This window comes from Polypterus senegalus, chromosome 7, assembly GCF_016835505.1.
Source record: "Polypterus senegalus isolate Bchr_013 chromosome 7, ASM1683550v1, whole genome shotgun sequence".
NCBI lineage: Eukaryota > Metazoa > Chordata > Cladistia > Polypteriformes > Polypteridae > Polypterus > Polypterus senegalus.
In genome coordinates this window covers 189558228-189581840 of record NC_053160.1, presented here as the reverse complement: position 1 = coordinate 189581840, position 23613 = coordinate 189558228, and the positions used below count along the sequence as shown (strand labels likewise).

The 23613-nt window shown below is 50.7% G+C and overlaps 1 protein-coding gene across 12 annotated transcripts in view; it reads right to left on the bottom strand.

Moving 5' to 3' along the window:
• Positions 1-501: 501 nt before the first annotated feature.
• LOC120533088 (calcium/calmodulin-dependent protein kinase type II subunit delta) overlaps positions 502-23613 on the bottom strand; it is a 145034-nt gene continuing 121922 nt past the window's right edge. For 2 of the 12 annotated variants that reach the window (XM_039759744.1, XM_039759745.1), the window contains exons 13-18: positions 18818-18858; positions 15309-15368; positions 13689-13733; positions 11527-11550; positions 6921-6969; positions 502-604 (exon numbers count right to left, since the gene is read on the bottom strand). In XM_039759744.1, coding sequence (XP_039615678.1) covers positions 525-604; positions 6921-6969; positions 11527-11550; positions 13689-13733; positions 15309-15368; positions 18818-18858 — 299 coding nt within the window. In that variant the 3' untranslated portion in view covers positions 502-524. The remainder of the gene's footprint in view (positions 605-6920; positions 6970-11526; positions 11551-13688; positions 13734-15308; positions 15369-18817; positions 18859-23613) is intronic. The other 10 variants (XM_039759746.1, XM_039759748.1, XM_039759750.1 and 7 more) reach the window with 5 other exon arrangements.

Sequence of the window (23613 nt, the reverse complement as noted above, 5' to 3'; positions counted from 1 at the left end):
TCAAAAGACGACGTTCATTGACTAAGCACGGGGAATTCATTTGAAATGCGTGTCCATAATCTCGGAGAGACTGTGGAGATGGCGTTGAGAGACGATGGCAGAGACTGGAAAACAAGATGGCGTCACGTAAAACAAAACGTGAACAACTGAGAACTCGCACAGAGAAAACAATCACAAGTTTAGCTTCTCCGTCCTTCAAAAAACGTCGTTCGGTAATTTGGATAAAGTCGTAACAACGCCAACGTCTGTCTGCCAGACCCCCTCAGGGGGACGTGTGCCCCTCTGGCTCAGTAACTTCTACCCCTCGCTCCCCACTTTCCACTCTGTGTGACCGCAGCCCCCCGAGGGACGACCTGACAAGAAATCGAGAAAATTTGCAGAAAATTCCGCTTCATGCGTTCAGACGCAGGCTTCAGTGGTCTCGACCCCACCTGATGTGCTCGGGTCACATGACACACTCAGAACAACTGCAAGCGGACTTTGGAGAAACGTTAGAAATGGAGGGACGGCGGTGACGGTGACACTTACGTGTAGGCCTCAAAGTCACGGCTGTTGATGGCCTCGATCAGCTGCTCTGTCACTTTTATGATCTCCTGTTTGCGCCCTGAAATGGAAAAGACAGACGGAGGGCGAGCTCAGTGACGTCACGACACTAAAACACAAAGGCAGACCCCCCCGATCAACCCACGAAATGCCCTGCCGGTGCCGCCCTCCGCCCTCCCACCCCTCGGCTGCAGCTCTTCTGTCCGGCGTGTCGCCGAGTCTGAGCGGATCCTGCTGACCATCAGTGCGGCTTTTCAAGTCGAAGTTCTTTCATCCCGAAGGTGGTGAATATGCGGGGGTCCTGAGCAGGTCGCTTCTAAACTTGTTATGAAGACAAATAAAAAGAAAGACGCAGAGCCCGTCCTGCCCTTACAAAATGGAGGCTGCCGAAGCCTAAGCACTTACCGAATACGTCCGTTTTCAAGCCGAGGCCGTAGTGGAGCATCGATTTGTGTCACTCAGACTGTTAAAGAGCGTAAAGACGTCACTCAAACCAACAAACACACCAGCGACACGAGACTCGGCCATTCAGCTCTTCACACTCCCTCGCTGTTCGTCTTCTCTGCCGCCACCCTGGGCTTTCCTCTCGGCCCGTTTGTGCCGCGTGGCAGGCGTTGTGTGATTGGCTCCCGTATTCGCGTGACAACTCCTCCTCCTCCTCCTCCTCCTCTGCCACACAAGCAAAGAAAAACGGCACCAGGAATACGAAATGTTGTCAGAAAGGGACGTTAGGACGAAACAAAGTGGGCACAGTCCGTTAACTTTAGTCTTTCATGTGCCCCGCAGTCTCCATTATAAAATGCCAGGAGGCTGGCTCTGTGTTTTTAAAAACTGATAGACAATGGCAGACGTTACAAGACGAGTTTAAGGGGCAAACGGACACAAACTGGGATGGAGAAGAAGAAACTCCAACCTGAAAAACGAGATGAGCAGAGACGGGCCGACCGGCCACCAGAGGGCGCACTCACTCACTCACTGCTCGCTCACACGGGCAACTTTAGTCAGTGCAGCCTCGGGGATGGAGGAGGAGGAAGAGGAGGAAGAAGAAGAACTTCCCAGAAAAAATGTTAGCTGCCAAAGATTCACATCTGCGGCTGGGAACTGTGAGGCAGCAGCGTTGACTTCCACTCCACGCCACACCAACATCTGTCTACCTAACATATAGCGCCTTTCATACCCCTCTAGCTACCTGGCCAGTGTATAGCGCCTTTCATCTGTCTATCATGCACTGCCCTTCACATCTGCCTATTATATAGCGCCTTTCTATCTATCTTTCTGTCCGTCTGTCTATTCTGCTGTGCCTTTCCTATACGTCTCTTTTCTCGTGTCATTTCCACGTCTCCCTCCATCTTCCAATTCAATGTGATTTGATTCTTTATTTCTCCTGGCACTCCAGAGTGGTGGCCTGATGTGTGACTTTCTCGGTCCTCTGACCACTAGCCAGTCCCCCACCATAGTTGACTATCGACTAATCATGTGGCGCCTTTCACATCTGTCCGTCTACTCGCTTACCTAACCTGTGGCTTTTTCAGCCTCCTGGAGTTTTTAATTCATAAAACGTCTCGTACGCCTGCAGCGTCCTTTTTAACTCTTTGATGTAAGGAAGCCACCTGTCAGGCCGTTGAGCAGCCACCTCATCCGCTCAGAGAGCCCCTCTGTTGTGTTCTGAAAGCTCGGAGTTTGGCTGACCAGAACACTCGGACCCCGCGGAGCCGACACGGAGGACATTATGAAGGAAAAAAAAAAAAGATTATCTGGTGCCTTAAATACGGTGGCCATCTGGGCAGTGGTCAGTCTTATCTAGAGTGCTATCTTATATAGTGCCTTCTATCTATCTATCTATCTATCTATCTATCTATCTATCTATCTATCTATCTATCTATCTATCTATCTATCTTATATAGTGCCTTCTATCTATCTTATATAGCGCCTTTCATATCTATCTATCTATCTATCTATCTATCTATCTATCTATCTATCTATCTATCTATCTATCTATCTATCTATCTCATATAGTGCCTTCTATCTGTCTATCATATAGCGCCTTTCATTTCCATCTATTCATCCATCCAGTGCCTTTGTTCATTCCACTGCTACCAGTGTTGTACAGACAGACAGACAGACAGACAGACGCCACTCCAGTGAGCCGAGCAGCTTTAGGACGCCCCACACCTTTAAATTTGCTCAAAACTCAATGTTGCCGTCCTTATGGCACCCAGAGAGCAGGTAACCCCCACCCAGTGGGCTCTGCTGTAAACCCCCAATGCCATGGCAGCCCACCCCAAAGCTCCTTACATGTGCTACTCTCCATGCCTGTGCTCGCTCGGTGCCCTCCTCCTGTCGACTGCTGCCAGGGGCCGACGTCTGCCCGGGTCCTTCACTCGCCTCCCTTCAAAATAAAAGCCTCTTGTGTGTCCACTTCAAAATGAGAGTCACTGTCTCTGGGGGACACTCAGTGCCACTCACTGTCACTCACCGCACAGGTCATGCAGTCAGAGTCCGTGTGCTGATCAGAAGTACAGAACGTCAGCACCTGCTAAAGGTGGGCACAAGGGGCTGAGGTGGGCGCCTTGAATGAAGCAGCTGGACAGGAGAGCCCCCCCTGCTCCACTGAGGCTACTCGGGGGCTCAAATGATTCTCTCCCAGCTGGCGTGTGACCTATGACCTTAAGAGTCAAAGGACTCCTTCAGATTAAGGGGCCGGGCGCCCCCTGCTGGAAGTGCCATCAGGCACAGAGACCACCAGAGTAAGGACTGAGCTGTTAGGAATGACGAAGGATCTGCAGATGAAACGTTCGTTGAAAATCAACGCAAAATCTTTGACTGAGAATTTAAAATCAAGCTGCGAAACCAGAAGGCTTGAAGTCGAAATGGGCGCCGCTCAGTTGTCGAGGGGAGAAACCCACAAAAGCCCCTTTGAATGTCCACGACCTCGGATGCAGTGGCCCAGGATGGCTAAAGTGGCACACGGGTGACATCACAGGCACAACTTCTGGAGCCACAAAATGGACGTCACGATAAAAGAGAAACACGACAAGAATAAGAGCAACAGGTACACACTTAGAGAAACGATCGCCGACGCGCCGGACCTCCACATGAAACACACAATTCAGAGCAGACAAACGTGTCGTATTCCCCTGAAGTGCGACCTGGCAGGACGTCGCCATCGTGATCCCCGCCGTCGTCGGCCACAAGAACGTAAACCTCAGGCTGGCGGCTCACAAAACGCCGCAGAGTGAACCGAGTGACGCACCGCAGCAGTGCATGATGGGAAAAAAAAACGAAACGAGAATTTGAGGGGAAAAAAAATCAAATTCCGTTAAACAGAAAAACAGAGGAGTGCAGAACCCCTCGGAGTACGCAGACCTCGATACCATGGCAACGGTGACATCACACACGTCCGGTCCTCCAATCGCACAAAACGACTTCAAAGCAAAAGGACAAAAGGGAAGAAGAAAAAAAAAAATAGAATTCCTGAGGGTGAAAGCAAAAAGGCGACGGCGCATTTTAAAGACGATCCACCATCTTGGACAACCTGCCTGCGCCGCTGACCTTTACACGGCGGGGACGTCGAGCGTCGCTCCTTACCGCTTGTGCAGTCGTAGAGACGGAGATGCCACAAAATAACGGAGAGCAACCGTGAAGGACGAACAAAAGGAAACGGCGAGAACTCGTAGAACAAAAGACGTTACAAAAAGCGGCTGAACTCCTGACCCTAAACTGAACCTCAAAGGCCGCAGACGTTTTAGAGACGTACGAGGCTGACGTTCCAACGCGGCGGCGCTGGTGACGTCACGTGTCACACACTGCTGCTCGTGTAAATGACGCACAGCAGTAGTAAACGGCGAGAGATGAAACGCTAATGAGATCTCGTAGACGTCGCAAAGGTCGAAACAAATCAACCGCATCCTGGACGATCCTGTGTGTGTGTGACGCTGGTGTCATGGGTCACACACACTCTTGGGGGCCATCCAATTGTAGCTACTGAGTCAGAATCCTAAAACAAAACTCCACAAAATGGCGGCACCCACGAAAGACAAAATGGCGGGCCATAAAACACAACAAGGCGTGAAAAAGTAAACGTCAACAATTTCTACACACTCAATGAAAAATACGAATTCGGCGTGTGTGACGTGTGACGGTGGAGTGACGGAGGACACCAGCAGACCGGGGGGACGAAGGTCCAATCCGGGATGTCAGCTGATTTTTTTGAACGTGACTCAAACTTAGCAAAGAACAGAACAACAAAAAACTTGCATGCCAACTTCGCCCGCCACACCTGCAATCGGAGATGCCACAGCAGCTGTGACACCGGTGTGTAAAGTGCCACCCTAGCAATGTTAAACCTTTGAGGCCCCGCCCCTAACAACCCACTGTCACACACAGCCACAGAACGGCATTGTGGGACATCAGATAAATTAAACGAGTGCCGAAGGTCCACCTGGATTTGCAGCGTAACACAAAGGGGGGCTACAGGGGCACCACTGCGGTCATCATCTACGTCATCAGACTGGGCCACCCAGAATCCCACCTTAGACTTACGGTGAAGCGAGGAGCTGGGCCCACCCTCGTGAGCCGGACCCTTTGAGTCGGCGCCGTACGGGCACCTGGCCGCTGGGCTGATGGACAGGAAGACAACAAAGGAGCAAACAAAGGTGAGGAAGTAAAGCGCCAGGAGGACCCTGAGGAGACACCGGCAGCAGGACGGCCCGCTGGGGCAGAACGAGGACGGGGACCAGCAGGACGAGGTGGTGGAGGAGGACAAGGATGAAGAGGAGGAGGAGGGGGAGAGGGGAGGTGGACAGGCTTGTGGGGCGGCCAGAAGGCGGTCTGGGGGGGTGCGAGGGGTACAGAAGACAAAGGGACGGGCGGGAAAAAAAAAAACACAAAAGAATGAGTAATTAATGAGTTAAAAAAATAAAGAGAGAGAGAATGAGAAAAAAAATCAATGAAATCAAAGACAACATCCGGCTGTGGGCGCCCTCACCCCCCTGGGGGCTTCATGGCGGACCACCATCTCGGCCCCAGAAACTCGACACTTGTGGGCCACCTCAACAAAAACTGAGGAGGGTGAAATATGACTGACAGCCCAGCACGGACCCCCATCTCTGCTCACACTCAAAAAGGATTAGAGGGTCCCCACTGTCACCTGTGCAGGGTCCGGTGAGAGTCTTACTTACGTATGCTGCTTCACACACCAGTGATAGACGGACAGACAGGAAAGGCGCTATATGATAGGTGGGCAGGTGTGAAAGGCGCTATATCAGAGTAACACAGGGTCCTTACTGTCACATGGACAGAGAGGACAGAGGGGGGCGCACTCACCACATGACACACCAACTCAGGACCCCACATGTACAGTCAGGGTCCAGTGAAACTCTTACTTGCATGTCACATCAACCAGCAATATGACCAGCGCTAAACAGACATGAAAGGCGCTATATAGTAGATAAACACAAAGTGAAAGGCAGGTGGGTGGGAAAAAGGCAAATATAACAGAAAGGTGTGAAAGGCGCTATATGATAGGTGGGAAGAGTAAAAGGCGCTATATGATAGGTGGGCAGGTGTGAAAGGCGCCATATGATAGGTGGGCAGAGTGAAAGGCACTATATGATAGGTGGGCAGGTGTGAAAGGCGCCATATGATAGGTGGGCAGAGTGAAAGGCGCTATATGATAGGTGGGCAGGTGTGAAAGGCGCTATATGATAGGTGGGCAGAGTGAAAGGTGCTTGACCTTTAATTGTCGGCTCGGTGGGCCGGGTGGTCCACTTGTCTGTGAGACGTCTTCTGTTCTTTGGGTCTCATTGCGTCTTTTCTGCACAATACGCTTATTGATCGATTGACTGATTGATTGCACTTTTGTCTCCCGTCTGTATCCTGGTGTTTTATGTTTCTGCGGTGAATGCGTCTAAATTTCCCCCTGGGCTCAGTAAACTTTTCCTTCTCTCCTGTAATCTCGTTACTTCGATGACAATTTGATTTCATAAAACTAGAATGAGGACAACAAACCTTTTCATATGTAAATTCCAAAGCCCCCCATTATGTCACATTGTAATGACGGCGGCTCCAGCACCTGGAATCACAAAATGGCGACTAACGGAGCACAATTACTGTTATGAAAGGAATAATCAGTGCCGCACGTGATGGCGTACTTCACAAGGCCGACAACCGGACCACTGGGACCCCCACAAAGCTGAAACCAAGGCAGAGGAAGGAGTCGAAGTATACAGGATGGCGGGTCTGTTTTAAGGGTGTGCAGCGCATAACAAAAAATAAAAATGCAAACAAGACCGTCATCAGGGAGCAAATAAAAAAATCACAAAATGAGCACCGGAGCCCCCGGTGAGACCCCCGCCGTGCCGCCGCTCGACTCCTACCTTTCACATCTTCGTCCTCAATGGTGGTGTTTGTACTTTCTGTCGACTCCTAAAAGAGAAAAACAAAAACAAACCCATTAAAAAAAAAAAGGACACGTGGACACTTGAGGGACGCGCAGGACAGACAAGGAGGCGGGACAACGAACTCATCAATATTCATGAGTGGGGCGGAGCCTCCAGCGCAACACACCAAGGCAGTCTGAGCAGCCATCAGTTGAATCGAGTGATGGGGAAGGCGATGCCGTCACCCGACGTTGACACAGAAAGTGGCCGGACCAACTGGTCGAGTAACGCTTCAGCGTGGTGCCACATGGGGGGGGGGGGCAGCTAAAGGGCTCTGAGGAGGGCAATTCAACGCCGGAGCAGGGGGTGGCAGTGTGCACAGACCCCATCTCTTTCTTCTGCAGATCAGCTACAGGAAATTCCACCTGGGCCCGATGACATCACTTCCCGTTCCAGGCCCGATGACATCACTTCCTCTACCCGGCTTTAACAGCCCCCCTTTGCTTGTTACAAGACAGTTCAATTGGGGACTCAGTTCTGCTAAGTGAAATTATTATTATTTATTTATTTATTTTTTCAGACCTCATCTTCAAGTATATTGGGTGGCCACCCCAAACCTCTCCGGTCCTACTCCCGGGTTACCTTGGAGCCAATCATCCTGCCGACTACGCCACTGTGACATGCTCCAAAGGACACCCCAGGGAGGAAGTGATGTCATCAGGACTAGACTCGTAAGTGACATCATCGGGCCCAGGTGGAAAAAGAGAGAAAAGAGCCAGTGCACGCTGCCACCCCCTGGTCTGCCAGGGATTTGCCCTCCGTCGAGGCCTTTAGCGTGTGCCACAGCACCAAAATCACATCAACCAAGTGAAAGGACACGCAAGACGTCAGCCCCCCTGAGCGACTGTCAGTGTTGGGGGGGGGTGCAGAAGTCACTCAGCCTGGTGCTGTGCTACCCCCAATCACACAAGGGGCGCGCCCATCGGGCACTGTCATGTGACCAAAGCATACAAAGAAAGATGGGCCTGCTGGTCGGTGACGGTCCCCAAATCCGCATCAGGCCAGCCGTGTACCCCTCGACGTGCTCTTCCTGCTGTATTCCCGCTGGCGTTTCCTACTTTTCTGGGCTCAGACGTAACATTAAGGTGGCCGCTGAGGTCCGTCATCTCCACGTCATCAACTCCGCTTGAGGCTCGCGTGTCGTACGGCCGCTCAGAAGAAAATGGCGTCACTGCTTGGTGCGCAATACACTCGTTAACTTAGGAGGCAAATCAGCCGAGAGTAACGAGAGTCAGAGACGTGAGAAACGGGCAAATGGAAAGACGGGCATCGCAGGTAGGCAACGGGCACACTCGTCACCCAGAAATCCACAAACCTCAACAGCCAGGAGGCTTTACAGCATGGAGGGGCATCACAGCGGGCATCCAGGCACACGACAAGTGGCAGACAAACAGTGAGCGACGGGGGGGCAGGGGATGACAACACTGCGAAAATCAGAAACGTTCCAAGTCTGAAAACAAGCTGAGCATCCAAGTCCCACAGTGAGGACCCCCCAGGCATCCCGACAGGCGGCTTCCTGTCAAACGTCTTACGGGAGTGAGACCCCGAGCAGGTCACCTCACTCCAACTGGACAAAGAGAAATGGAGCCGCCGGACCCTCAGGTCTTGTAAGTCGCTTTGGATAAAAGGCCTCGGCCAAATCGATAAAAAAATGGCGGATCGTCGCTGTCAAGCGCACCCTCCTTTATTTCTGGAGAACCGAGTCGTGTGCCGGGGGGCACTCGTTTACAAAGGGATTTGACTTCTTTTATTGTTCTTTTGTGGCCACTGAACAAGAAGCCAGCAGGACTTCACAACTTTAAAGGAAAAGCAAACTGGCATCATCGCTATCAGCCGATTCCAATTTGAAAGGATAAGGACGGTGGCATTGTGTTCAGTGCCAGCTGACCACAACAAGACTGGGGCGTCGCTGCCACTGACCCCCTCTTACCACTCTGGGCCGTTTCATTATTTCATTGGGTTTTGTTTTTTTGTCACATGAGGATTCCGTTTCATTTTATTGAGACTACAATTCCCAGAATGCCCTGCGACGGGGAAACGCCCACCCAGTGTCCTGCTAGGCTGCCTCTCCCTGGCATCCATCGCGCCATCTGCCTGCTAAACGCAGCTGGAAAGAAACACTTAGGGGGGTCTGATGTGCTGAAAAGTGAAGACCACCGTAAAACTGAGACCTGCTGTGGGCCACAAAATATCATGAGAGTGCTGACCCAGAAAAAAAAAATAAAATACAATAAACATCAAAATAAAAAAAGATGTCAGAGCACAAACAAGGAATAGAAGGCAAGAGGTGGCCGGGCTGGCAGCCCCCCGGCATCTAAGACTGACCACCCGAGGCGGCCCAAGCTGCACGTCATTGAGGAATTCGCAAGGAAAACAAACTCCACAGACACCGATAACAGCAGAAGTGTGGGCCAAGCACTGAGCCGCCAGGCCGAGGACATCACACTTGGGGTGTGGAGCTCCTCACCACGAGGACACGAGGACCAGCATGCAGGACGAGCCACCACGACACACGTCATGCCAAACACACACACAGAAAAGACTCACAGCACACCGAGGACATGCACGTCACAGACGCACACACCATCTTACCTCCATCCTCTCGGCCCGCCGCTCATGCAGGAGATTTGAAAAGAGTCAACCGCCGGACACGTCACACGAGAGACTTCACAACAGAAACATGGCGGCGGCACGAGACTGTGGTGCACTCAAGCCATGCTGCGCACACACACACACACACACACACACACCAGCCGCTCCAACACGAGCACCGCCATCTCAGGCACAAACGGCCTAAAGCGAGCAGCACCCTGCCATCCAAAGGAATGGGACCCCCAGTGGAGACCTGCCCACCCAAACGTCACGTCGTACTTCACGACTCTCTCTGGAGTCACACATTCACTTTCATGGTTCACGTGCTGCCGTCAGCCGTCTTAAGGAGGTTTGTCACGTAAGGAAGACAGAAGTTTTGAGGTCAGGGGGTTCTACTCTCTAATCATGGCGCCCACGCATGGCATGTCAAGTGGCACAGGCAAGTAGGCGCATCGCTGGCGTCTCTGAATGGGACAAGAATGACCATATAAAACTATTATATAGTGCCTTTCACATCTATCTATTATATTATATAGTGCCTTTCACATCTATCACTAATCATGGTGCTGACAGCGGTGACATATTGATTAGCAAAGGCAAGTAAGAAAATCACTGGATTCTGTGTAGGTGACAATAATGAACATATAAACCTATCATATAGTGCCTTTCATTCATCTATCTATTATATTATATAGTGCCTTTCACATCCATCTGTCCGATCCTGCCAACTACGCTAAAACATCTCTCTCTTTATTTCTCTCTCTCTCTGTCTATCTATCTATCATATAGTGCCTTTTACACCTATATATCTATCATATAGTGCCTTGCATCTATCTGATCCTGCCAACTACGCTAAAATATTTAGCACTGTATAGTGCCTTGCATCTATCTATCATATAGAGCCTTTCACGTATCTCTCTATCTTATATAGCGCCTTTCTCATCCATCACTAGTCACGGTGCCAGCAGTGGTGACCGGCTGCACGCCGAGTAGCTGAGGCCCATTAGGACATCACCAGATCTTCTGCATGTGACACTAATGATGCCATAACCCTCTCCGGAGGGCCCTCAGGCCTCTACCCTGTCCAGCCCCCCCCCATGCCATCTCTCCCTTGCCCACTGGCCGTGTGTGTTCATCACAGAACTGGGGATTTTTAGGTGAAGACGCCCGAAGTTTCCAGGTAAGGTTGCCATTCTTATTCCTGAAAGTCAGAATTCACATAACGCTGGTGACCACAGGGGCACTCGTTCAGGTCACCATGCCAGGACTCACACCGGAGGCACACACTGGTCAGGCTGCCACTAACGAGGCCCCACTGGTCCCATACTGTGGCCTATCAGACTGTGGTCTCCCACCAGCCACGTCCCTGACGAGGTTTTGGTCCTCAGACACAGTTGGTCAGCAAGCTGTAGAGGTCAGAGGTCACCCTCGGTCACTCGGCCTCCAATGAGCAGGTCCTTGACGTTGGTCAGTGTGTTGAAGTCCTCAGGGAGACTGGCCAACATGCTATGGTCTTCAGGTGGTCAGCACACTCTGCGCCTTGATCAGGGGTCTTAAAGTTGGTCAGCACACTACGGCCCTTAGACAGACTTTGGTGGCCACTGCATGATCAGAAGGTCCTCAGTCAGACCCTGGACACTGGACAGCATACCAGGCAGGTCTCTCCGTCAGCAGCCTACTGTTAAACTGGCAGTCAGTCGCCTGGCAGGCTTTTTCCCTTATTCAGGGCCTGGCAGACCCTGGTCAGCACACACTGTGGTCCTCAGTCAGGCCCTGGCATGCTGTGCCCCCCCCCAGTCGGACCCCCATAACACAGTCAGTATGTCATGAACCCCTGGTAGTCAGGCCCTTTCCACGGCCCCCCGGTCAGGCGCTGGATGCGTTCGCTTTAAGCTGTTTATGCCCACCGACGCTCCTCCATGAACACCAACTTGTTTTCTGGTCAACTCACTTTTGTCGGGAAGCAGCAGGATTTCTATTGAAACACAAAAAGCGCATCAGTGGCCCATCAGGACAGACAGACAGACAGACAGACAGACATTACAAAGCCCGCCAGTCCTTGAACCTTTGGCCATCAGAAGACCCCCAGCAGCCAAAACTCAGAGCAGCCCCTCAGGATGTCTGCACTGCTGCTGCCACGTTGGAAAAAAACAGAGACGTCAAAGAGCTGGTCAGACACACCGGTGCCAGGGCCTCTGTGTATGTGGGGGGGCGGCTGAGGAGGCAAAGGGGCAGCACACAGGCGGGCGGGGGGGCATCTGAACTGTCGGTCAGATTTTAGTAGAAAACCAAAAGGTTCAGCATGGCCTTTGTGGGTGGGAAAGACGGACCACCCACTGCGCCCCCTGGATGTCATCTCATTCTGGTAACCGTGGTAACGGCCTGAGGCAGCACAGACCGGAGAGCCGCGGCCTTTAGTGCTCACTGGACGTCCAAAGGGTGCGCCCGCCTCCGCTGCGTCACCACGCGCTCCCTGGGGTGCCATATCTCATATCTGTCCCCAGATAGCACTCGTGACCCACCAACCCCCCTGCCATTTCAGGGGGACACCACCCTGAGTGAATTCATCAGCAGGAAGAGTCAGCTAAGACAACTTTAGCAGTGTGGCCTTGGGGATCTGGGCTAACATAAAGAAAAGGGGACACATCGCGCCACACCGACTGCCAATCAAATGGCAATGTCACCTTCAGTTTTCTGTCATGCTGGAGTGACAGTTGAGACAAGGCCTGGTGGCTAAGAGGACATAATAAAGAGAAAAGTGACAGCCAGGGGCTCCTAAACATTCAAGGGGGTACAGCCTAAGGTGGTCACACAGGTGGGTCGGCAGCATATGCAAGGCCTGGGGGGTAAGGGGGCCCAATAAAGGGAAAAGTGGCAGGGGGGGCATCAGCAGTCAAAGCCACACCCCTTTTCAATTCATTAAGCAGTCGTGGGGCGCGGCATAAAGGGGTCACACTGAGTATGGCACATTAGGGGGGCATAATAAAGAGAAAAGTGACCTCTGGGGGACACACCAGGAGCCCCTCTGGTTGGTCACTAAATGCCCAAGGGGCACTGCAACACTTCCCCCAACGTTGGTCATATAGCCATGGCACCGTGTGCCCCCCCCCCACATTCTGGAGGGCCCATTAAAATGGCTGGCTATGTGAGGACAGGTCTCTAAAGGGGGGTAAGCTGGGGATACATTAGGGGTACAGGCCATTGCCCCCTTTGCTGTTTGCTAGACTTTCAGATGGCAATGGCACGTCCCAAGTGTCACCAAGAGCTCTCACTCTCATGCACGAGTAGGGCAGTCAGGGGGACACATCAGGGGTCCAAGCCCCGCCCCTTCTGCTGTTCATTGAATACTGAAGGGGGTACCAGCCTAAGGTGGGTCACCAGGAGTTCGTCCCTCATTCTGGAATGCCACTGCATATGTCAGGCCTTGTGGTCAAGGGGGCATCAAAAACAGAAAAGTGACATTCAGGGGGACATACCAGTGGTCTGAGCAATCTCCCCTTAGGCTGTTCATTAAATATTCCAGGGTGGTCAAATGGGTGGGTCACTCCAGTACACTCTGGCACTCATCTTCTGCCCACAAGGCTGTCGGTTCAATGCCCTCCTTGAGCCACTTGACTTATAAACGTATGAGAGGGGCTCGGGTAGGCAATCTCTGTGAAAGGGTGCTGGACCCCCGAGCTACGTCTGCTCCCCCACCCCGAACGAGGGTCACTGCAAATCAGAGGGTCCATGCCACAGGTCAACACATCACTTCAAAATGGCAAACCAAACAAATAAAGAAAAAGGCACCCGCAGGAGACCCCGAAGCATGAAGGCACATGCCACACGTAGCACAAAACAAAACCAATAAAAATAAATCAATAAGCCAATAAATCAATAAGCCAATAAATCAATAAGCCAAGCACCAGGGGCGAGGCAGTCGTTTACCTAAATGCAAGAAACTCATCCCCCAATCCCGGGTGGGCGCCGGTCCATGCAGTGCAAATGATAAAGAAAGCAGAAGGCATTCGGACTCGACAGCATGGCGGCTAACGGGGGTCCCAAAGGAGATGACAACGTTAGTGGAGGACAAAAAGACACAGTGGGGTGAAAGCGTTCGGCTGTGCAGTGTACCTTATTTCCATCAGCAGGATTGTGGATTACGGTGGTTTGGGGCTCCTGAGTGTGAGCAGGACAAAGAAAAACAAAAAAAACAAAATGCAGAAGAAAAGAAGAAAGAAATCGTCTTAATGAGACCACGTTGGAGGGCTTCAGGGAAAAAGAAAAAGAAAAAACACACCGGAAGCAAATAAAATCGTGAAAGGCGCCACATCGACAAAGAAAGGCAGCATGCGACAGACCTTAACTGAGAGAGACCGGGAATATAGCGCCTTTCAGCAGAACGCAGGGCTGCAGCCAGGAATTCGAAACAGCAGATCAGATCTGAAAGGCTGCACCTCGTCTCACTTTAAATATGGAATAAAAATCTGTTATATAGCGCCTTTCATATTAAATAGTCAATTAAATAGTGACATCTACGGATCTGTCTGTCCATTGATAATATAGTGCCTTTCATAACTTTCTGTCTATCTAATCATATTGTGCTTTTCATTATACATATCTTCAATAACTACCTACCGTTACATAGTGCCCTTCATATCTATCTAATCCTGCCAACTACGCTATCTATCTATCATATAGTGCTTTTCTTTCTATCTATCTATCTATCTATCTATCTATCTATCTATCTATCTATCTATCTATCTATCTATCTATAATGCACTGCCTTTCATCTCTCTATCTATTTATTGATATATAGTGCCTTTCATCCATATTCTATCTATCAATCAGTCTATTGTATGTAGTAGCCTTTCTTTCACACATATTTATCAATCTCTTACACAGTGCCTTTCACACTTATCAATCTACTATATAGCGCCTTTCACATCTAACAGACTATTTCGGACGCCTACCTATTTTAGTGCCATTCACAGCTGTCTCTTGTGTTCTGTGTTCCCCGTCTCTCATTTGGTGCCCTTCACGTCTGGGTCCCTCTGTGCCATACCATAAAGCGCCCTGCCCTGCCTACCTGTCTGCTCTCGCCCCCGCTGATCCTGATTGGGTTTGACGACCTGACAGACCAAAGCCATCCCAGCGTGGCCCCCTAGTGAATGAAATGTGCACAGAGGAGCACCAGGCTGCCAGTTCCACCAGGTGGTGACCCTGAACTCCTCATTTCAGCTGCCCGAGTGGCCCTGGCAGAGTCTGTTCAAGCAGCTGTACTGTTCCCCTGAAGCCCAAATTAGAAAGGCGCCATATTAAAATCACAGGGCGGCTGCAATTGCTCACAACATGGCATCCTGGTAAGGACCAAAAAATGTCCCTAAATCAAAACCCAAAGGAAACTTCCCAAACTTGGCCATCTCAAGAAGGTCTGTTCTCGATTTGTATTGGTGGGCAGCCCTCTCAGTCATGGTGCCCACCCTCTACAAACAGAGGCGCCCGCTTCAGCTTCCTGCCGGTTTAGATGAGCAAAAGCAAAAGCACAAAAAGAAAAAAACAAAAACTCCACGGGGTACAGCAAACTGACCATGGCATGCAAAACTGGCAAACAAAAAAAAAACACCAAGGATGGGCTTTTGTGCCCCCTAAGAGCACCATAAGGCTTCACAGAAAAGAATGTCCTCTAAAAATGAAACACATGAATATGGAAAAGAAAAGAAGAGGAAAGAGGAAGAAGCAATCGAGAAGTACCAGGGCTGGCGTGGCGACGGGCTCTTTAGGGCTGGTAACTATGTTGGCCTTGTTGTTGATCTGCAGGTGGGTTAAAAAGAGAAGAGAGAGTCAGACAGACACCGCCATTCACGTACCTGTAAGACCAGGAGAGACCCCCAGGAGGACCCCCTGCCACGTGCTCTTAATCTTCACAGTAGCGAGACAAGTTACGGTCTGTCGCCCGAGTGTTTAAACTGAGCACACAAGCCTCGGTGGGCTTCTCATCTGCCCAGTTTATGCCAACACAGCACCACGTGTGCCCTGCGAGGACCCGGCAGTCGTAAACTGGGCTTTCTGTTGACAGCACAAGCACATCCCCAATCACGGACCAAGAGTCCGGCTTACACAGTGCAGGTGACGTCAAGGCGACTCTGTCACCTAGCAACTGGGACTCGCGTCCTAGCAACCGCTACCCAAATGGTGGCATCCATAGAAAAAAAAAAAAAGGCATTGTGGGAATTCCAGAACGTCACACTAAAATCAAAGAGCAGCTCACACTCACACCCTGAGCAGGGAGCCTCACCCAGCAAGCGCAGGGCGCCAGGCAGGTACAACCCCTGGACGGGGTGCCAGTCCAACACACAGACGGGCAAATCACCAGTCCACCCGACCTGCAAGTCTTTGGGCTGTGGGAGGAAAGCCGTGCAGACACGGGGAGGACCCGTGAAGCGAATCACCAGGTCTTGGGCTACCGCTGCGCCATCGTGCTGTGAGCGTATATACAATCAAATAAAGCAACCTTCAGATGTGCCACATGTCAGAAGCGGAGTTAAAGAAAATGACCACAGAATAAAGAAAAATGAATTCAGCCCAAACATTAATGAAAGAAACAGAAGCGAAACCACCAGGCTCGGGGCCATTTAGTAACCGTCTCCGTGTGAAAGAAGCTGCTTTAAGCTCCTCAGCGTGGACCCCTAGCAGGACTCGAGTTCCCAATCGCGTGTGTCAGTTCGGGGAAACCCGAGTGCCACTTGGGGATGTGACGTGTGCTGATCCGCTTTGTAGTGTTAGGGACGGTGCCCTGCTGCCATCTAGTGGATGAAATAACAACGTGATGCCAATGAGCATAAAGAGTTCTGTGCTTTCTGCCAATTTATGGCAACTCATCAATATTCATGAGTGGGGCGGAGCCTCCAGTGAAAACCACAATTGCAGCTTTAATAATGGGTGACACAGATGACAACGTGTGCAGTGACATTGACTCCCGATGTGCCTGCCGAGTTTGGTCAGGTGGTGGCGCCACAGCGGCTGCGAGAGACAAAGGCAAAATAATTGTGAACTGAGACAGAAGACAAGCGAGACGTCAGCTCCCCTCAATCACAGTGCGGTGACTGTCGATGGAAGTTACTCAGCCTGGCGCTGTGGTAGCCCACAATAACACAAGGGGCGTGCCCAGCGTGCGGATCGGGCACCGACAATCCAGCAACAGAAAAAAAAGTGCGATTGTGATGTCGGGCTGCACGTTGGTGACCGTCTCAAACACGTCACGTGAAGGACGTGTGCCAAACCTGCATCAGTGCCACGGTGGGCACCTGACAGACCTTTCCTCCCGCGTTTATGTTGCCATTTTTTACATTTACACGTTTCTGTTACATGTAATAACATTTTCTCTTGTGGGAAAAAAAAAATTCAACATTTTGGCTCTCCCCTTCGAGGGGTAAACGTAATGTTGAAGAAGTGAATCAGCTGCCCCCCCTCGTCAGACCCCAATGCGTGGTGCATCAGAAAGAAAGTCGAAAAACCTCATTTGTCTCTCATTATGGGGACTCGGACATTTCAGGAAGGGGCTTCGCCACTCCGACGCATTCAATCAGCAGGTCTGTGACATCACACCACACTAAAAAAATGTTGGGGGGGCTTGAAAAGTTGTTATATGCAGGGGTGGGCAAAAGCAGCTTTACAGTTGTTTGTATGGTGAAAGTCACGCAGCTTATGATGATTACAAAAGCTTTATTAACTTTAGTAAGGGAGGACTGGCATCCCAAACTGGGACAGGGCATTATGCATTACCCAGCCTTGGTGGGGGGCAAGGTAAGTAAAGAATAGGAGGAGACACCGTAGTCGGAGTAATGGCTTCCCCTATTCCTTAATTACATTGAACCCCCAGCTGGGTAATGAAGAATGCCCTGTCCTGCTCGGGATGCCAGCCCATGCCAGACATCCCCTTACATTTTATTAACTAAAAAGAATGGCACAGTGGCACAGGGCACTTCATACAAGAATAAACTCGGTGGTTCTGCATCTGTAAACTTACTTCTGCCCAGCCCTGTATAAATACCGTATACGCTCGCGTATAAGTCGGGGTCTTGAAACCCGAAAAATCGATCCTAAAATCAGACCCCGACTTATACGCCCGTTCAGAAATGCGACACTTCATTTTTTTTTTTCCATCTTCTTGCCTCCTCCAATCTCGCGCCAGTTTCTCAGAGGCATCGAGTTTTGTTGCAGCAGCGCCGTTACCAATTTCTATCGCCACTTCAACGACTTTTCACTTAAACCTGCTCCAGGTTTTCTTCTAATCGGACGCTCCATCGCAGATAAGGGAGGCTCTTACGATGAAGGTGTATGAGGGCGTGAGATACAAAAAAACACAAATCAGTGCACACGTCACTTCTGAATAGTGCGGGTATCACCGTCTGGTCACGTGGGCACAATACAGAGAACAGAAAGGCCGTGTGCCCCGCGGTTCCTCTCTCAGGTGGGCGTCAGCATATCGTAATCTCTTGGACCAATAGCGCGAGTTTTCCACATTCGACTTACTCGACCGACATTATAAAAAAACGGAAACTCTACGGTGAACTCAAGTCCCAACTTATGTGCAGGAGAACCTAAACGCGCGTTGATACAGGAACTAATATAAAGAGAGGGGGCGGGGCTCAAAAATCTCCGGAATTGACTGACAGCACAGGACTCGGGTGCAGTTATCGACTTGGCCACTAGGTGTGCTGCGCCTACAGCCTGGGTAATCAGTCCGGCATGTGGCATCGTGCCGAGTTCATCGAGATTCGTTTTTTTTGACTTTTACTCTACAGTCGCGTGCGCGTGACTTCGGCGACTTTCTTTCAACACACGGAAAAAAAAATTACGTCAGGTCACACTGAACATCAAAACGACAAACGCGATTTCCGACATCGCCGGACTGCTCCATGAAGGGTTCACCCCCATTGTTGATCTGTGACATCGCACTGAGCCACAGAGCATCAAATAAAAGGGGGGAAAAAAAACGTTATTCCGCACCACCGCGGCTGACCTGCACACTCGGCGAGTTTTTGACACAATGCGCTTGTTGCTTTGTCAGATTTCACGTTCTTTGTGTTCCAGAATATTCAAATGGAGATCGAAGGACCCGCCGGGCAGCATCCTGTGGCGGCGTGACGGGACTTCGCTTTTCAAACGGCCGGCGCATCCACACCTTGCCACCCCAATCCGTGAAGAGAGACGGCAAAATGAAGGGGGGCGCGCGGTGCCAACACTGGGGTCCCACTCACCTTCACGCCGTCCGCTTTCTTGTTCAGCAAACTTTTCGCTGCTGCAAAGGAGAAAACAAAAAGTCCGCCATTAAAAACACAAAAGGCAGGCGACTTTAGTTCACATTTCACAAAGTCAAACATGGCTGGGGTCCGATTCAGCAAAAGGAAGGAAGGAAGGAAGGAAGGAAAGAAAGAAAGAAAGAAAGAAAGAACAAACGACAAGGCTGAAGAGAAGAACGAATGCAGGAGAGGAGAGGAGAGCCGCACCCTCAGTGGGGGTCTTAGCCATTCTCGTGTCCGACGCTGCATTCAGAGACCTGCCTGCCAGGCGACAATCTGCAGCTTGGGGGGGCACTGTGTCATCACCAGCTGAAGATCGAGATGCGAGACCACCTGACCGACCGAACGGTGAAGTAATTTGTGGTTGGGAGGGTTTGAGAAATCCAATTAAGTGACCTCAGGGAGTGAACCTTGGACCATGTGACCCCCCCGTGGTGACACTGACGGTGACGTGTATCCCAGCCGCCAGTGGCCACATGACAGACCAGGAAACGAACCACGCAACGCGGGAGAACTGCCATGGGTGGTCAGCCATGAACCCGCTGTGCCAGGCTCAGAAGTGGGCACTTTTTGCAGCTCTGATCTAAGATTACAACTCCTTGAGTGGGCCATTTCTGAGCAGGGCAAGTGGGGCACCTGGTGACGTCAGCGGATCGCACTGTCAGCTCCCTCCTTGTCTGCACCGCTACACCCCCCACCCCTCCGTCTGCAGTGCAAATCCCACCCTCGTCACCGAGTGCGTACGGCGGGCAGCACTGAGGTCATACACCAACGCGTGACGCCTGCCCGAGATCAGAATGTTGGCCTGTTAGCTGGCATTGTAAGGAGACCCCCATCTTCTAATGGCTTCTCCCACCAGCACAGTAATGCGCTGGTGTCACGGATATAACGATGACTTCGGTGGTCTACATTGGCCTAACCAGTCAACAGATCTGAAGCCAACAGGACATCTTAGGGGTTGTGGTAGAGTGAGAGACGGGGGTCACGGGTGTGTCTGAGTGACGTGGACGTCCGCGGCAGCCTGCTGTGTAAAAACAAAATGGTGTGACAAGAAAACGGAAACCAGTAACGCCTTAAAGCATCTCGATGGCGGAAATAAATACAAATAATTAAATGCTAACGAAAAAGAAGCCAATCAGGGATACGTGTATATGTGTGTGTGTGTGTGTGTGTGTATTGTCACGTGGCTCATCCCTGGTAAGCAATCCCACCTCGGGGCGAGAGGTGGCGCTGTTGTGAATGGCATCATCTCCTTCTGTTCCCACAAAGACGACGCCCAGTGACGGCAACTGACTCCGCCCCTTCCCTATACACTCAAGGCCCCTCCTTCTGGACTGGAGTGCAATAAGAGATGCAGCTCTGCACCAGACATGAAGACGGCGACTCTTTATTTGGGTTTCTATGCGCCACTTGGCGCCGTTTCTGCTAAAACGTTTTCTTTTTTGTTAGCCGGTGGGTTCCCCAACATTTATTGGGACGGCAACGTATGTTGTATAGAATTGTGCAGGCACACTCACTGAGCCAATTCCTAGGAACTCCTGTACACCTGCTTCATCATGTAATCATCTAATCCAGGGGTGCCATCTTGTTGGGTCACATGGGGTCGTGACTCACTGTTGTATTCAGTGGGTGACTAACGGCTGGCAAAGAGTTTCATGACAGATCACCACAAGCATTGACGTTACTCCACCATGACTGTCACCGGAGATTCTTCAAATCCTGCAGGTCAGGAGCTTCAGGTAACGTTCACATCAAACGGCAGAAGAGGGGAAAACTGGGACGATGGTGACTGGCAGGATACTTGGCGTATTCCTGCTGACCTCCCACAGAATGGTGAGAAAAACAAAAAATCATCCAGTGAGTGGTCATTCTGTGAACTGAAAGGCCTCGTTGACGAGAGCGGTCAGCTGAGAACGGCCAGACTGGTTCAAGCTGACAGAACTCGGAGGACCACCCTGCACAACGGTGGGAAGCAGCAGGACAGCATCTCAGAATGCACAGCAATGGCACCTTGAGGAGGAGGGTGGGCTATGACAGCAGAAGACCACGTTGGGTTCCACTCCTGTCAGCCAAGAACAGAAAGCTGAGGCTGCAGTGGGCACAAAGCCCACCAAAACTGGGCAGCTGAAGACCAGAAAAACGAAAGTAAATCTCGATTTCTGCTGAGGCACACAGGTGGTAGGGTGGCAGTGGTGGTGTGATGGTGTGGCGAATGCTTCCTGGGCAGACTTTGGGCCTTTTGATACCAATCAATCTTCACTTGAATGCCATGTGTTGCTGGCCGGTTAATGTTGGGGGTGCAAACTCGGTCGTTCTCATTTAATTCTCGATTGATTCGGTCCAAAAATAATAACGCTAAGGGGCCGCCATGTGCGCCAGTACAAAGAACAAAAGAAAAAAAAATCAAGAAGGCCGTCATAGACGACTGCTTCTGAGTGCCCCCCCTGTGGTGCAGTCGTGGCCCAAACTGAGTGCCTACTTCTGCCAGCTGCCAACTTTAAAGGCGGGGCCACCGGAAGGGGTGGAGTCAGTGGCCCTCACTTCTCAGTGCTGCACAGGCAACAAAAGGGGGGAAGGTGGGAAGGTTAGCACAAGATGCCCCCTCTAGACCTGGGGGGACACAATCCGCCTCAGAAGAGCCCAGACGTGCATGCGTGGCACCATGGCTACTTGCAGAAAGGTAATGCACTGTGCCACAGGGCCAACTGGCTTCATGAACATGATGAGGAGTCCAGTGGTCTCCAGCGGCCTTTTCCATGAATCCAGCAGAACACCTCAGGGATGTGGTACAACGGGTGTGGGGGTTTGGGGGGTGATGTGGTGGCCATGAATGTGCAGGTGACAAATCTGCTGAAACCGCGTGAAGCCATCGTGTGTCACTGAGGAGCAGAATCTCTAAGGAATCTTAGCAAAGATCTTGAGGCATCTGTGTCACCAAGAACTGAGGCGGTCTGGAGAGCTGAGGGAGGTCCTAAGTTACTATGGTGGTCCTAACAATTTGCTCAGTGAGTGTGAATGTGATTGTGCATGCTCTGCATGTACCGCACGTATTTCTGCTATTTTGTCATTTTTGATCTGTTCTGAGGTGACGTGCCAGTCAGACAGGTGACGAGAAGCCCGACTCGTCCTAAAGTCGCATGAATGCAACGTGCAAAAGCCCCAGCTTGCCAGGAGAAGACAGCTGAGGGGTATAAAAGCCATCAGCAGAGATAAAGAGAGGAAGCATTCAAATATTAAACTGAAGAGGTGCCCACCTCCACTCCTGTCCCTTTAGCTTGAGCTGAGCTGGCAAGTCTGATAGATTCAGTCCTTGACGGCCCACTGCAGACCCCCACACCTTTATTGTCTACGAGGCTTGGAAGAATCTGGGGTGACATTAATGCTGTCCCCTCTCTGACTATGTGAAAAGGAGCCAATCGCAATCCCATTTCTTAAACGGGCAGCTGACTGCCAAGTGTCAAGTCGCTATATAGCGGTGACGCCAATGAGCTCAGCTACAGTAAAGGAGCAGGCCGTGGAGAGACGGACGCCATCTCTGTGAACGTTCAAGACCATGCAAAGAGCCAGAAAGAAAAGGACTCCCGTCCGACGCGTCACATTTGAAACAAATTAACAAATCAAAGCATAGAAAGGGGGGTCTTTAAGTTGTTGATTTTTTGTTTGTTTTTTTTTTTTGGTTAAGCATCACTTTGTAACCATCAGACCAAAGTTAGAGAGAGAAGCGCAGAAGTCAAGGACTGGAATCAAAAGGCAGGCGTGAGAGGAAGGGGTTAACTCCAGCAAGCAAGGTCGGTGATTATTCAGGCACTGACTGCAGGAGGGATGCAAAAAATATCCCTGCGTGCAAAACGGGGGTCTTACCTCACAGGAAACACATCCCAAATAATGGATTTAAAACAAAAAAAAAAGAAAGTGAAAATAAAATGAAAAAATGGCAAACAATAATACGTGGGAAAAAAAAGAAAAGAATCTGGCAATAAAGGCAACAATAGGTTAAGAGAACAAAGGAGGTGCAAAGTCTGCAAAAAAACACACCCCAGATAACCGTCATGTCCAGCCTCGGCCTGTCTGAGCAGCGTCAGGCGTGAGGCAGGAACCACTTCTGGGCGTGGTGCCCGTATGCTGCCCGGGCACACCCACTGGAGCACAGCAGACCAACTTACAAGATGGTGACCGGGCCTGCCGTCTCAGGTGCCCACCACTGTGCCACCCACACTTGTTCAAACTGTGCAGAAAACGTCAAGCGCAGGACTGTAAAGTGGTCAGGACATAAAAATGAAATACACCCGAGGAGCGCCGCACGGAGGCATAAAGAGGCAAAATTGTACAGCGTGGAAGGATTTGGGGGCGGGCATCAGATTTCAACAAGTCATCCATACTTGTGAACTGGAAATCTTGTTCTTTCAGCAGCATGAGCGCGTTTATTTTGCACACATTTTTCTGTTAAAATATATTTTATATACACATGTGCCAATATGTGTGCCAACATGTGTGCCAATGTGTGTGTGTATATATAAAGGGTAAGTCAAAATTTTGTTAACACTAATGGCACTGATAGGTATATACTGTACTTTTATACAATTTTTGTGGACAATTTATGTGCCACCTATGGTCCACGTGTTGAAGATGATGGTGAACAGGTCGAGACGTTCCTGTAAATCATCTTGCACATATGAAGTATGTTTTGTGAATAAATTGTTTCCACCATGTACATGTATACACAGTATATATATAAATACTGCTAAGCATGTGCA